This window comes from Dioscorea cayenensis, chromosome 20, assembly GCF_009730915.1.
Source record: "Dioscorea cayenensis subsp. rotundata cultivar TDr96_F1 chromosome 20, TDr96_F1_v2_PseudoChromosome.rev07_lg8_w22 25.fasta, whole genome shotgun sequence".
Classification (NCBI taxonomy): domain Eukaryota; kingdom Viridiplantae; phylum Streptophyta; class Magnoliopsida; order Dioscoreales; family Dioscoreaceae; genus Dioscorea; species Dioscorea cayenensis.
The window spans coordinates 17,645,467-17,660,870 of record NC_052490.1 but is presented as its reverse complement, the minus strand read 5'-3'; the positions used below and the strand labels follow the sequence as shown (position 1 = coordinate 17,660,870).

At 35.6% G+C, this 15,404-nt stretch overlaps 1 protein-coding gene across 2 annotated transcripts; it reads right to left on the bottom strand.

Annotated features, from left to right (window-relative positions):
* Nucleotides 1–258: 258 nt before the first annotated feature.
* Nucleotides 259–12,973, bottom strand: LOC120251584 (chloroplastic group IIA intron splicing facilitator CRS1, chloroplastic). 2 transcript variants are annotated; one of them, XM_039260159.1, is made up of 9 exons: nucleotides 12,230–12,973; nucleotides 3,290–3,791; nucleotides 3,019–3,149; nucleotides 1,778–2,131; nucleotides 1,520–1,676; nucleotides 1,080–1,372; nucleotides 893–952; nucleotides 601–714; nucleotides 259–491 (listed from the first exon to the last, which is right to left on the bottom strand). In XM_039260159.1, exons 1-8 carry the CDS (start codon nucleotides 12,944–12,946, stop codon nucleotides 649–651), a joined length of 2,280 nt encoding a protein of 759 aa, XP_039116093.1. In that variant the 5' UTR covers nucleotides 12,947–12,973; the 3' UTR covers nucleotides 259–491; nucleotides 601–648. The 2 variants fall into 2 exon arrangements, with proteins under 2 accessions (XP_039116093.1, XP_039116092.1); XM_039260158.1 differs by having other exon boundaries at nucleotides 613–714.
* Nucleotides 12,974–15,404: the final 2,431 nt, after the last annotated feature.

Here is a 15,404-nt window from a genome sequence, read left to right as displayed (position 1 = left end):
ACACGACTTGGCCCAGAGACCCAATTGCTTTACATCCAAATTTGCATTTTGAAATCTTAGTGAATAGTCAGTGTGACTCCAGCTGAGAAAAAACCTTTGCGAATAGCGGGTGTGACTCTAGGTGAAGTTGAGATAAGACAAAGAAGTTGGAAAAAAGGGTTTCTATGATCCTCTCCCATTCATTCTCATGACTATATTGTAACAAACCTTGCCAAATTGTGACAACCTCAACCACTGGGCATTTTCACAAACAGATGGTGTGCCAAGACAGTCACACATTCAATACAATGGCTATCAACATTTCTTCTCCTTAATTGCATACTTTCGAAACTAACACCAAATTAACAAAGAACTAAGAACTAATCATCATAGACTAAGTTCTCCCTTAAGACAATGAAATCATCAAACTTGGCCCCGGTGAGTCCCTTGTTTAGTCGGTTGCTCTTCCTAGCCTTCGAACAGAGACAACCCATCATTGCCCGTGGCCTTGCCTGCAACAAACCCATACTACATTCAAGGACAGGATTTGAGTTTGAACACAATACAACTATATTTACCCATACATACTATCAAAAAGGAAAATAAAAAATGTACACATGCCATGTGACGCACAGTGAAGTATATATATCATCACAAGTTATCATGTGCCTAACTTTCATCTGAGTTGAATTCATGGGAATGATCCAGTATCTTTGCTTTATCTCGTAGCTCCCTCTGCAGAAGGAACAGTAAAAACAGACACTAAGACATGATGGAATTTTGAGATATAATAAAATAAAATAAACTTCTGGGATTCAATCAAGCCAAAAGAAAAGTTGAGCAAACCATCTCAGTTTGCCAAGCTAGATATACAGGGATGCTTCCCTAGCAAGAAAAAGAAGATAGACTATACCAGTTTCTGTTTCAAGATCCAAATAGCTTGTCTTCTCTGGCGCACAAAGAACCTCAATGACTGGCAGATCCAAGAAAAGTGATTGAAATTTCTCAGTACCAACGGCACTTGAATAGTCATAGAGCTTATTTTAAGAGCCTGATTTTGTAAGTAAGAAGATAAAAAAAAAGGATGTTTGTTGTATTACCCCACGTCGTTGTACTTCAATTGATTTCTTCAATGCCTCCCTTTTAGTCAACAGATTGTCAGGCAGTAGCTTTAAAGGGCGTCGGTAATTTTTTCCACGGTATAAAATGATGACATGACCTTTTCTTAATTGCCTCACGGCCACCAATATTCCACCACTCTCAATTTCAAGCTGCTTGGCAGTATAGCTAACCTGAAGGAATGCATTCTGCATTGTAATCACTTTGACAAGTTCTCTGTGTTTCCAGTGCTGATGCATGCTAGCAATTGTCCCGTCATATACACCCCGCCTCCCTGCATAAGTTACCATATTAATATGAGAAGAGTATTTTGAATAAATAGATAAGTATGCCAGCAATCTGAACTTGATGAAGAGAAATGAAGCAGATAAAAAGGAGTTACTGAACAATCGGATAAAATTAGGAATTATAACAGCTGTACCGAGCAGTAAAAATTCATCCATTTTCAGGCCAATTTTTCGAAATTTTTGCCTTTCTTCATCTGTTAAAATTTCCTGGTCTTCAGCAAGGTCTGACAGCCTCCACAAGGAATTAAGTTTTCCCAATTCCTTCTCTGACCTTTCAATCTTTACATTAAGCTGTAACAACAAATTTTAATGATCATCTAGCAATAGTTTTACGAGATGCACAGAACATAGCTGATGACTGATTAAGGAAAATGAAATGTTAAAAGCTATACAATGAAAAGCTTCCGCTCCTGTTCTTGCAGTTCCTTCTCCAATTTGGCTATCTCTGCTTTAATTTTAATTTTGTCCTCACAGCTATCATCCTCTGGAGCAGCATATTGACGTTCAATATCTTCGAATTCTGACAAAGTTCCAATATTGCTCGTGGTCATAGAGACTGAATCATCAAGTAAGTTATACAATTCCAGTGCCTTGAATCGAGCTACTTCCTCTTGCAGTTGCTGGTCTTGGAGCTTTATTTCTCTCTCAAAAATTGAGCTAGCTACTCCATTAGGTAAAAAATCCTTTCCTCTGTACAGTATAATGAAGAACTTGTTTCTTAAGATCAGAACTCCTCCTGTTAGGCGCTGCATTCATGAGCTTCTTCTGTCAAGCACATGAAGTTTCAGACACTAAATATTAAGGGAAAAAAAGTCGGCTATAATTTATGGCCCTTGGACAACATTAAGGTGCTGGCACAAAAGATAAGACCATCAAATGCTTCTATCTAACAAACCAGTCAAACAAGTCCTAAGCTACTATCCATGTCAAGTATCAAGCATGTCAATGTCATGCATATCTTAGACCAAAATGGATCAAGTTTTAGCACTAAATTAAAGGCCTCCTTTCTTTCTTCAGCTCCATCTTATTTTTATTTTTTATTATAATTTTTTGAAAAATGGCGATAGAAATATGGAAAATGCCCACATTTTTCATTTGGACATTTTCTCATTGTATACATAATAGTATGATTGCTTACAACTTCACCCCATATACTATAAGTGAGAGCTAATGAACTTGAAATTCATTTTTACTAGATTCTCAAAGAGTGGTAAACCTTTTGTTGTCGTAATGAAGCTGTTTCACATTATTTTACATTATTGATTTGCATAAATAATTTGTTGTGGGTCATCAATGTGAACAATTGATAGGGGCACCCAAAAAGAGAAAAGACCAAAAACACAATTGGCATATAAAGCAACCCAAAACAACAGAAGAAAACGCTTTTATTTTGACTCAAAAAAAGAAATAAATCAAAACTGAATTCTCAAACCAAGCACATACACTAAAACAAATTAATGTTTTGAGTTTAATATTAATTGATAAAGAAACTGAGAGACCATATAGCCAAATAATTTTTACCATCTAGAAAATTAATGAAAATCTCTTTCCACTTGCACCAGCATTACTTATACAGAATCTACTTGCCATCATTGGCAATAAAATAAAAAAGAGAAAGAAATGTTAGACTTGCCTTGAGCTCGTAGGACATTCTCTCGTTGCTGGTATTTGGAAGTCCCAGCTTTACTGCAATTTTGGCTATGGGACATTTCTCCCAGAGCTTTAAGATAGCAGCAGCCAGACCATGAAGTTTTCTATTTTTCCCTAGACAAAACAAAAAGAAGGCCATTAGAGCTCAACATCTTGAATCCTGTGTCTTTTATGATGTATTTAGAAAAGTGAATGTAACTACAGGAAAAGGGTATTTCAGAAAGGATAAATGTTAGCCTTTTTTGTAGCAATACCAAGGGCAAAATGAGTAGGTAAGGGTCGCGCAATCTTCCGTAAATATGCCAATTCGTCATTGCTCAATGTTGGTCTGATTCGAGGAGGACAGCATCTAAATGGAGTTTTAAAGTCAGGAACAACCTCGGGAAGCAAGTCTGCATCTATAGGTAGTGGTTTTTTCCACCACCAATCAATAAATCGAGGACCTAACCCATCCAAGAGTCGATTTGTTTCCTTCTCATAAAGTGTTTCACCAGCTGATTCCATCCTGGGTATTGATTCTGAACCCAAATAGTCGAATAGGGTCTGTTTTGCTTCTGTACATCTTTGGAAGCAGGTTGCATTGAACTCATCAGAATTTGCTGGAATGCAAACTTTATCTTCAGGAATTCCAGAACTATGAACTGACAAGGTAACATCTGAATTAAGAAATGGCTTAGGAGGCAGCTGATAATTACTTCCTCTATAAACAACCAGAGTGTCTCGTTTGCTCCAAACAACCAAACCACCAGTCTTCAACTGCAAAATTGATAGAGCACTGATTAAACCATATATAAGGCTTCCTTTCATGCTGAATTTGAATGAAGTCCAGAGCAAATAGTACTAAATAACATGCTTTCCCAACATCACAAAATAAAACCTTTTTTTTTTTGGGTTGAAGAACTTTCTACTCAAGCAGTTTCCCACGGAATCTTATTATAAAACTAAAAGGGTGTGTTTGTTCGGGTTTGGAATAAGTTGGAATGGAGATTTTGAAGTTTAAATTTGATTTAGAGGTATGACTTTTAACCAAATTGACTTAACGTTGACCTAATTAATATTAGGGGTGGCAATACCCTGTTTGGGCCCACCGGTCCAGTTTTGTCCAGCTCTGAATAAAACGGGTTTGGATAGAAGTTGTGCTAATGCTGGTCAGGTCTGGACAGGGCTTAGTTGCCCGGATTTAAATCCGGGTTGGTCTGGACAACAAAATTGAGACCACCAGACCCTTTTATCTCTAAAATTTGAAAAGGCCACAACTTAAGCCCAATGTTCCAAAAACTTCAAACTTATATTATTTTTGTTATTAAGACTTGGACTTTTTATGATTTGATTTGGATTTTGGATGGTTAGACATTGTTTTTTTTCACATTTGATATGAATTAAAGCATTTTTGAATAGTTTAATATTTGAGTGAACTTAATTGTAGTTTATAAGATTTGGACAAAATTGGATATCCGGACAACACTTGGATATCCAGACAACACGGTTTTAAAAGAAATTGGGTCTGGACAAGTTAGGTTTGTCTAGATTTAAAACCAGGCCTGGTCTGGACAACAAGTTTATCTATTTATAGTAGTAGTTGTCTAGATCTAGTTTTGTCCATACCCGGATTTTTGCCACCGCTATTAATACTAATCAAAACAATTGCTTTTGATTAACATTATATTATTCCAAATAATGATTAATAATTATTGATAGTTAATAATGGCTAATGTTAAAAAATGATTATCCTTATTTGGTTACTTAAATATTGTAATGAGAGTTGTTCTTACCCCAAGTTTTTTTGTTTGGTGAGAACTTGGAATAACCAGGAATAACCAGGTCATCCCAAGTTATTCTACAACCAAACACACCCTAAGAAAATAATTAATTTTAGCAGAAAATTACTAAAGAATTATGCTAGGAAAGACTTCGAAATAGATAGTACAAAACTCAACACTACCATCAAATGTGCATTCATAGTTCTGGTCATTTGCAAGCCAGTAGATGTAGAAGATTCATAAGATCTACAATATTGAATCACTGAATAATTTATAATAACACTACACACATTTACATTACCAGATGATCAATTTACAACACAACCTAATAAAAAGGGAAATAAATAATGAGCATATAAACACAAAAATAAAAAAGATGGGAAACTCAAGGAATAAATTACAAAAGTCCTTAAAAGAGTATCATTAATTCGCAAGGTGATGGATGGATTCTGAGTCACCGGCTATTCTTACGGATGATATAGGAAGGACCAAAAAAGAATACATTGTAAAAATAATGGAAGAAATCATCCAAACTTGTCAGGTAATTACTAAGATATATATTTTTCTAGGCTATGATATTGAACAGATCAAAAATAATGCAGAGGAGATTAAAACTGATCCACAAGCATGTAAGATCTAGAGCTTCAACGTTCACAGTGAGGTAAAGCCTAATAAAACGAGAGATCTTACATACAACCTGGTGGACTAGAGAGAAAAATAAAAAAGGAAATAGATAAAAGACTACATGGCAAGAAATTGCAAGTTAGCTTGAGACTTTGTAGAAGCCTGGTCACAGCTCAGGCAGACGCTTAAGAAAAATAAATAAATAAATAAATGAAAAAAAAATAAACATTAAATAGTATTATTGATTATAGAATGAGCTATCATCTTGAAGAAATCACAGGAAGGTCTTCAACAAAGATGTAAAACCACTTGGAAGCAATCACAGGAAGGTCTTTGACAAAGGTATAAAACCACTTGAATCAAAACAAAAAATAAGAATCCACCTTTGATACATGCCTAAGACTTTCTAAAAGAATTGCAACCTATTTGCCACAGTTGAAAATAGAGGATTCTGAAAACCAGACTTACCCGTTTTGTTGATTAGGTTACAGCTGTAAATAGACTGATCATCACATTCTTGTTACATATTAATCAGATTTTTTAAACTAGGAAAGTTAAAATAGTTTCCTGCATTTTCTCATAAAAATAGGATGTAAACATCAAGCGTTGAAGAGAAATCATAAAACACCAGTATTTCCACTTGGTAAGTTGGCATCAGAGCAATTCCTTTGTCTCAGCTTCAATTGCTTGTGGCATTTTTCCATTTTTTATTATATACATATATGATATATGTGTATATTGTGGTTGTCCTCAGTTCTCTCAACAAGAAAACAAAGCACCGTCCTAGACCTTGATTTTCTTTTTTTCCTCATCCATTACTTTGCTCTGTTTCTACAGTTTCAAACATAGCATCTAGCTTTCATTGTCCTTCTTCCATCATGTTGAGTAATTTCTAGCCTTGTTTCAGCCTTTATTACAGAACAATTCTTGCCGCTTCATCATGCTTGAAATCTCCTCAGATTACTCTCCTAGTATCACAATAAAGAACAATTCCACCCAACTATTTCACAATGAATCACAATCAGTCCAATTATAACCATCCAACTGAATGAATCACAATCCAGGGGAGAGGAAACACGGGGATATAACTCCAGCCTCTGAGAAGACTGACCAGGCTCTATGCTACATGGAATGCAGAGAATTCCATGATCATGGCATGGCTTGTGAACTCAATGGATGAAGATGTAAGTGCAAACTATATGTGCTATTCCACAGCACTAGAACTCTGGGATAACATGGCAGAGATATACACAGTTCTTGGAAATTATTCTCAAATGTATGATCTGCAGCAAAAAATTAAAGAGACTTGATACAGGGAAGGCAGCCTAACTAGGTATTTTGACATTGTTAAGTTCTCTGACAAGATTTAGACTTATACAATGATCTTGAGTAAAAAAATCAAGATGATTATAATCATCATAAGAAAAACTGGAAATGCCAGGGTTTTCATGTTTTTGGCAGGGCTCATCATTGAAGTTGGTGAAGAGGGAGAATACTCAGTAGAAAACCCTTTCCTGCCACCATTGGCGAAGTATTTTTGGAAGTGAGGAGAGATAAGACCTACTGTCACATTATACTAAGAAAGAAGGGAACAAGCAATTCCACTGAAGCCTCTGCCTTGACTATGAAAACAAACCCAACAGGTAATCAGGCTGTAAACCAGTCATCCTATAATAACCAAAAAAGGACTGATGAGAAGTCTTGAGTGTGGTATGATTATTGCAATAAACCACGTCACACTCTGGAGACCTACTGGAAACTTTATGGAACAACGGCAAACTAGAAAGGCAACAAACCAGGGGATTAAACAGCCAAACAGCCTTCACAGCAAATGAAGCTGAGACATTCAGCAAAAAGAGCAGATGGATTTTCTCTTGAAGCTGCTAAAGTCCAATTCCCCACCCGTCATTCACAGTGTTTCCCTAGCTCAACTTTTAGTGGTTATAATATTTTATCTTATTATTCAAACCCTTCTCACAGATCATTGATTTAGGGGATTAGATTATATGACAAGGCTTTCGTGCTTATTCACTACTTGTTTCCCTTGTCTTGGTAATGAAAAAACCGAAATGCAGATGGTAGTTTCTCCCTTATTGCAGGGAGATGCAATGCTTGATAAAGCTCTTAGGAAACATATATTTAAATCCTGTTCCCAAGCTAGGCTGTAATATTTTGTCTATTAGTAAGTTATTGAAAGATTCTAATTAATGTTTTGTTTTCTTTAGCTCTCATTGTGAATTTCAAGACTAAAACTCAAAGAAAACAATGGCAGTGATAATATGAGAGATGACCTTTATTATTTTGATGGCAAAGCCTTCGATAATAAAAAGGCTTATGCTTATGAACAAGTTAATATTCAACGACCCATAAGTCTGATTATGTTTTAAAACCTTATCATCCATCTAGACCATTTTATCTAGTGATGTATGGGGACGTTCCAAATTATAACTTTGTCTGGTAAAAAAAGGTTCATGACATTCATAGATGATCACACAGTTATGCTAAGTTTACTTGATAAATGAAAAACCTAAGGTAGCAAAAGTGTTTAAAGGATTGTATACAAGATTGATAACCAATTTCAAACAAAAATAAGTATCTAAAGTTATGATAATGGAATGTAAAACTTCACTTAGTATTTGGGAATATTTTGACATGTAAAGGGATTCAACATCAATCTACATGTGATGTCGTAAACGAAAATGGAATTGCTAAAAGAATAAACACTTAGTTGAGGTTGCATGTGCCAGTATGTTTTCTATGTATGTCCCAAATCATTTGTGGGGTGATGCTATTCCAATATGTCCTACCTGATCAATAAAATGCCTACCTGAGTCTTAAAATACACTACTCTTTTAGAGTGTTTTAAACAATTCTTTCCTGAATGTAGGGTTCACTCAGATTTTTCAATAAAGATATTTGGCTGCACGATTTTTATTCACATGCCTAGCAAATTTCACTCAAAACTTGACCCTAGGGTTGGAAAAATGTGTCTCCCTAGGTTATTCCCCAAACAAGAAATATAAGGGCCTCAAACTAGAAAAAACTTTGGAAGTACAGATATCTCTTTTTTGGAAAACCAACCTTACTTCAGCTGAAATTATATTCAGCGGGGGAGAGAGGAAAAGCAGAATGATTTTTTGGATACTTCTACACCTTTGCTCCTTATTGAACATAATTTCTGCTGAAACTCGAACTGTGGCGAACTTGTTCAAGATGTTAGAAATAAAGGAATCCAAGTCTTTCATCCCATGAAGCATAAATGAAGATCAAGCAGAAGAAATGCTACCAAAGAATCAAAATCCTACTGAGCTTTTGGTTTATACCAGAAGGAACACCCATAAAAGAAATCAAGATCTAACTGTTGCTTTAACATTAAAGCAATCACATCTCTCTAGGGATCGCTCAATTAGTTCTCTAGGTAATTCCATTTCTTCTTCTGCTCCTATGTCTTCTAGAGGACCCATAGCCATTACAAAAAGTGTCTCAACATGTACCCAATGTCCCATTGCTAAATATCTATCCTATCACAAGCTTTCAACCAAGCATAGGGCATTTACCTCTAAAATCTCTCACATGTTTGTTCCTACAAAGTATAAACATCAAGAGCACAGGATGCCCCAAACCAGAATTGGTGGTTATGGAGGAAATGAATGCTCTCAAGACAAATAGGACATGGAAGATTGTGGACCTTCCAAAAGATAAGAAGATAGTGGGGCTAAGTGGGGTTTTACTGTAAGTGTAAGGCAAATGGTAGCAAAGAAGTGTACAAAGCTAAACTTGTGATAAAGAGATTTACACAAACATACAGAATAAATTATCAACAAATGTTTGCTCCAGCAGCAAAGATAAGCTTTAATTGGATTCGATTATTCTTGGCTATGAACTTTAACTAGTCCTTACACCAATTGGATGTGGAAAATACATTCCAAATGGAGATTTGGAAGAAGTGTTTATGAGTTTGCAACCCAGATTTGAAGAAAAGATGGGCAAAGATAAGGTGTGTAAATTGAAGAAGTCCTTAAATGGACTAAACAATCTTCTAGAGCATGGTTTGAGCAGTTAGAACAGGCTGTGGGAAACATGGTTGTTCTCATAATCAAGCAGATAGCAATGTGTTTTACAAACACTCGAGGGCAAAAAAAATTGCCATCTTGATTGTTTATGTCGATGATATAATTTTGATAGGTGATCATTATAAAAAACTAAAATGCCTAAAGAAAAAACTTGCTACCAAGTTTAAGATCAGGGACATGGGCACAATGAAATATTTCCATGGGATGGAAGCCAGTAGTCTAAGGACAGTATATTTGTTAATCAACAAAAATGCATCCTTGACTTAATGAAATAGGTATGCTTTGTTGCAAGGCAGCCGAGACACCCCTTTAACCCAACTTAAAACTACAACTGGGCAAGGTGGAAGATATGGTGATCACAAGTAGCATCCAAGGCTTGTTGGGAGATTAATGTATTTTCCCATGCACACATAGGCACAGCATTCGCAGCAAGTTTGGTAATTTAGATCATGCATTCACCACAGAAGGCTTATTTTCATGTTGCGTACCTCCAGTATCTAATAGTAATTATTGCAAAAAGTTTATTGTTGACAAGGCATGGGTATCTACAGATTAGGGTTTACATTGATCTTGACAAGGCAAGGCAATATTCTGTAGTAGAGAGGGGATTCATCCTATTAGCAACAAGAGGACTCCCAGATCAAACCATTTCGGCTCAAAGCCATTAGTGGAGCACTAATAAGAGAAGCATAATTGATAAATGATCAACTTCCGGCTACTGTACATATGTTAGCGGAGATCTAGTCACTTGGCATGGCAAGAAACAAAATGTAGCTACAGGAAGTAGTGTAGAGGCTGAATTGAAGTCCCTTGCTCATAATATTTATGAAGTGGTGGATAAGAAGACTGTTAGAAGATCTAAAGTTTTCTTTACCAATGAGGGTTTATTCTGATCATAAAGTAGCGACTCTATTGTACACAATCCAGTTCTATATGACAAGACAAGACTTGTCGAAGAGGATCGGCACTTTATCAAAGAGAAACTGGATAGTGGCCATACGTGCATGCTATACATTTCTACTCCCAGTCAAGCAGCTGATGTCCTCATGAAAAGAAGAAACAGTTTGACGACTCATCAACAAGCTTCCTATGGAAAAAATCTTCCATCCAGTTTAAGAGGGAGCATTGAAAATGGAAATTTCAGCAAGTCAGAACCATTTTGTTGATTAGGTTACAATTGTAAATAGGTCGATTCATTTCCTATTCTTGTTTGTACAGATTAGCCAACTTTATAAATTGTAAATTTAGCGATTAGGAAAGTTAGAATAGTTTCTTGTATTTTCCTATAAGAATAGGATGTAAACCACTGTGTAGTGAAGAGAAAATACAAAAACCCAATATTTCCACCGCCACTAAGTCCAGTCTATGAAAAATATGGCGAATTGGTTTGTATCTTAGTCTGGGGAAAAACCAGTGAGCTAGAAGTTGATAAAGCAACTAGTGTTTCTTCATGGAAAACAAAAGAAAATATGAGACAAGGGAAATTCTCCAAGACTGCAATGCCCTTATATGTTGTTGTCCTTAGGGCAATCGCTCATGAATAACAATAATTGATCAATACAATTTGATCACTTCAATGTCTCAAAAACCACATGCTTACGAGGTTAGAAGACAACATGCTGTGTTTGCAGGAGCATATACACATGCAGTTTTAGAGTAAAGATATTTAAAAATGAATTAGAAATGAGGAAACTTTATAATAGTTATATCAAAAGATATAATGAATTAGAAAGTAAAATATAGGGAAAATCATAAGCATATTTATTCATGATATAAATTATCATGATGACCTTTTCTATCATTGATTCCTAAACATTGTTGTCACACATTCAATATTACCCACAAGGTCTCAGTTGTCATCTCCAAAAACCTCAGATATGATATGGTGCGGTTGGCAACTACCTGGGGTTACCTGGGTGTATGTGTCCTAACAAATAATATTTAGAAACAATAGTCAGAGCTGTTGAAATGGTGTCAATGTAAAGCATATGACTCTATATTGAGCCTTGAACATGCTTCCCTTTCAATCTTAGCCATGTTAAGTATGTTTATATTCGATTGTCATCCGAGAACAATTTAATATGATGAAGACAGATATGTTGCTAGTCGATACACAAGAGCTGGATGAAAATTAATTGCTCAATCTCCATCATACTAAACCTAACCAGAGATGAAATTGGCTTCTCTCACATTTTCTGCTTAAAATTGCACAAATGAATCAACCATGGACACAAATGAGGTTTGCATTTCCAAGTTAAAGTTGTCAATTTTTTGTTTTATAAATGTGATAATGATTCATGGCTCAAAATTTGTTTGAGATATTCACAAAGTGAACATTACTAAAAGTTTGCCTGTAATCTCTACATATGACAATCTTTGACTTTAAATGTAAAGTAAAAGCTAAAAATTTTGCATCCCTAATAGATCTACCCTCTGTAGATAATCCAAACCACACAGATCACATTGGTTCAGTTGAATAACTTAGAAGGGATTACTGAATTTAATAACCTGATTAGAGCCTCTGAAAACCATAATTTTTCTCCACAATCATACTCCATGAGCTCTCATAACTCCCACATGGGCCACATAAAGAATTAGTCAACATGAATCTACCCTCCAATTATAGGCACTAGACAGAGCAATAGAAAGAAGAAACAAATGACAACTACATTCCAAACAAACCACACATCAAAAATACCAAATCAAGAAACAAAAGGTAAGTTGTTAAATAGCTAACCTCCACAATCTCTCTGGCCCTGACCATATTGGCTGACAACGGCAAACGGAATTTGACCTTAACAAGCTCCCTCTTCTTCCAGATCCTCCTAATCTCATCCACAACATCGTCAGTTAATCCAGCTTTCTTAGCCTTCACCCATTTATCTATTTTCCCAGCCTCTTCCTGCAACCTCCGAAGTACATCCTTTGGAAGTATCTTCTTTGCAGTAGTCACCACACGCTCCTTCTTCTCCCTCGGATAAACCACCTTCTCAACAACATTCCCCCATGGCACCTTCCTCTTCCTCACTGAGCCATTGGCATCAACAATCTCCTCCTCCAAAGGAATGCTAAACTCTATGACTTCATCGGATCCCTCATCATCTCCATCCACATCCAAAGGGGCAAGTGTTCGGAGCTTGGTGATGCTCCGCACTATGTTCCGCATCGCCACTCTGCTTCTCCCGCCCCGGACTTTATCGGTGAGTGATCGATCGACCCTGAAGTGGTGTCTCTTGATTTTCGTCTTGCGATCTTTGGAGAATGTAAGGACGTCCTCAGGGTGGAGAAGCAAGGGGCCTTGCATCCAAGGTGCGGTGGGCATCTTGACAGTGTGGGTCTGCAGCCATGGTTTCTCAGAGGAAGGAGAAGCTAAGGCTCTTGATCTTCTCTGCGGATCGTATTGTTCAGTGTTGGGAAGGTGGGGAAGAGAGAAGCAGATGGAGGAAGCGGGCATTTGGATTTTGGGAGGATCGGCGTTCACTGCTTTGCCAGTCTTTCACCCTGTTTGCTTCCTTAAATATCTACCAATCCGAAAAATCGAATGGGCTGAGAGAATTATTATTATTATTATTATTATTATTATTATTATTATTATTATGCATACTTCTATACTCATTTCTATATATATATTACATACATCTATCTATCTATAAATCCTAGGCTTTGACAAATGGTGTATGATTCTGGATTTGTTAAAATAAATGATGAAGCAAATGGGAAGGAAACTATACTCCCGCAGTCCCATTTTACTTGTCATTTAAATTATATACTCCATTAGTAGAGTTTTAAATAGAAGTGATTTCAAAAAATAATAAATTTTTTTATAAAATATAGATGGCCAACTAATTTTAACTATTTTTTTTAATTAGTGTAAATTTGATAAATTTGATAAGTAAAAAACAAACGGAAGAAGTAGTAATTAAGTTTAAAGCTCACCCCTTAATGTCAACACCTATATCCTAGTACCTATATTTCATGGTTTTTAAAAAGATCTTCCTCCATGCCTTTATGCTTTGTCCATATTAAAACGGAGAATATGTAATGATTTGTTGTTGTATGCTCCTTTCTTTCCACCCGGCCTTTAATTAGGGTATGACCGGTTGAAAAGCATGGATCACAAATCAAAATTTAATTTTTTTTTATATTTCAGATGATTGCGGGTTCATAACTCCTATTAGGTGCAAGCCCCCAATATTAATTACCCCTGCATAATGTCATGGGAACCTCCGATTAAGAAAACAAGTGTGAATGAGAAGTAAATCGAATAAACATGATAATTTTTTTATATTTAATTTCAAAGATGCATGCGAATACATGATCATAGACAAGAATACAAAAGAAGAGAGCTATTCTCTAAGAGAGCTTAACAAGAGATTTTTTTAGAAAGAGCTATTTCTATCATGCTCTTCAAAAATTTATTTTTTTAGTCGGGCGCTCTTAACTCCTATCATCGAAAGTGTGTCGGAAGATCCTTTTTAGCTTTGTGGATGTAGCTCTCCTCAATTTCTTTTTATGTGGGTTTGTGTCTTGAAACATAGCTTAGTCCAAAGTCTGCGGCCACTCTACATTTACGAGTTGCCTACTTGGCCACTTTTTGCTTCTTTTTATCGTCAAGACTTTTGGCTCTTTGCGCTTGTAAAAATCTCCGACTCCTTGACTTGTGAAACTCCTCAAGTCTTTGGCTTCTTGGTGCCTTAAAAACTTCGAGTTGCATTTGTCGTTTACATGATGCATTTAGGTCTTAGCTCTTCAATGCTTTTGAGCCTTGACCATTTGATTTTTTTTTTAAGTCGTGACCTTTAGCATGGTTAGGTCATTAACTTGATAATTTTGACTTGATCTAAAAATGGTCCTCAAACTCAATTTTTTTTTGAAAGAGACCTCATAGTGGGCTTAGGAAAATCTTTGCCAACTCAACTTTTTCAATAAGTATTGACGAGAAACATTTTTCTTCTTTTTGTGAAAATTTTCATTCATTTCTTTTTATTCATCATCGTTTTTTTTCTCTGTGAAATTTTTTTATTTTTACTCTTCCTTTCATTTCAAGAAAAGATTTTTGCACCTCTTTTCACTCCAACGGGTATCAAAAAGACCTCCAAAATGAGTTTGAAGAAATCTTTGTCAACTTTTTCTCTTTTTTTATAAGTGTTGATGAGAGATATTTTTTTTGTGAACTTTTCATTTTTTTACCACTTCAAGGAATTTTTTATTCTTCTTTTCATTTCACCTTTTTACTCCAATGAGTGTCAAAAGACCTCAAAGTGAGCTTGAAGAAAGGGTTTGATTTTTTTTTAAGAAAAATTTCTCTTTACCCCAACAATGTCAAGACTTCAAGGTGGAATGAGAGAAATTTATAGAAAATTTCTCGTTACCCCAAGGAAGTCAAGACTTCAAGGTGGAATGAGAGAAATTTCATGAAAAATTTCTCGTTACCCCAAGAAAAGCCAAAGCTTCAAGGTGGAATGAGAGAAATTTATAGAAAATTCTCGTTACCCCAAGAAAAGCCAAGGCTTCTTGGTGGAATGAGAGAAATTTCATAGAAATTCTCGTTACCACAAGATAAGCCAAGGCTTCATGGTGGAATGAGAGAAATTTCATAAAAATTTTTTATAGGAGCCCTTACAAAAATAAAATTACCAAAATACCCCCACTCAAATTCATCCTTTACTTTTTCATCATTTTTTTTACTTTCCTTTTTTTTAACCCATCCTTTCATATTTTTTTTCCCTCTTTTTTTCCTTCTTTTTTCTTTCTCTTTTTTTTCTTTTATTTTTTTCTCTTTTTCTTTTTTTCTTTTACTCATCCTTTAACTTTTTTTTTGTTTTTGTTTTTGACAAAGTTCCAAGAAAAATTTTAATGCAAAGCTACAAGGATACCCATTATAAGATGCCTATGCTATAGCATGTCATTCC

Excerpts from the sequence above, each read along its gene's own strand:
- LOC120251584 (XM_039260159.1), bottom strand. The coding sequence starts at position 12,946 with ATGCCCGCTTCCTCCATCTGCTTCTCTCTTCCCCACCTTCCCAACACT. Across the intron at positions 2,132-3,018 it reads GAATGTCCTACGAGCTCAAG|CGCCTAACAGGAGGAGTTCT; the intron begins GCAAGTCTAACA and ends TCATGAATGCAG. Across the intron at positions 1,373-1,519 it reads GGATGAATTTTTACTGCTCG|GGAGGCGGGGTGTATATGAC; the intron begins GTACAGCTGTTA and ends TAACTTATGCAG.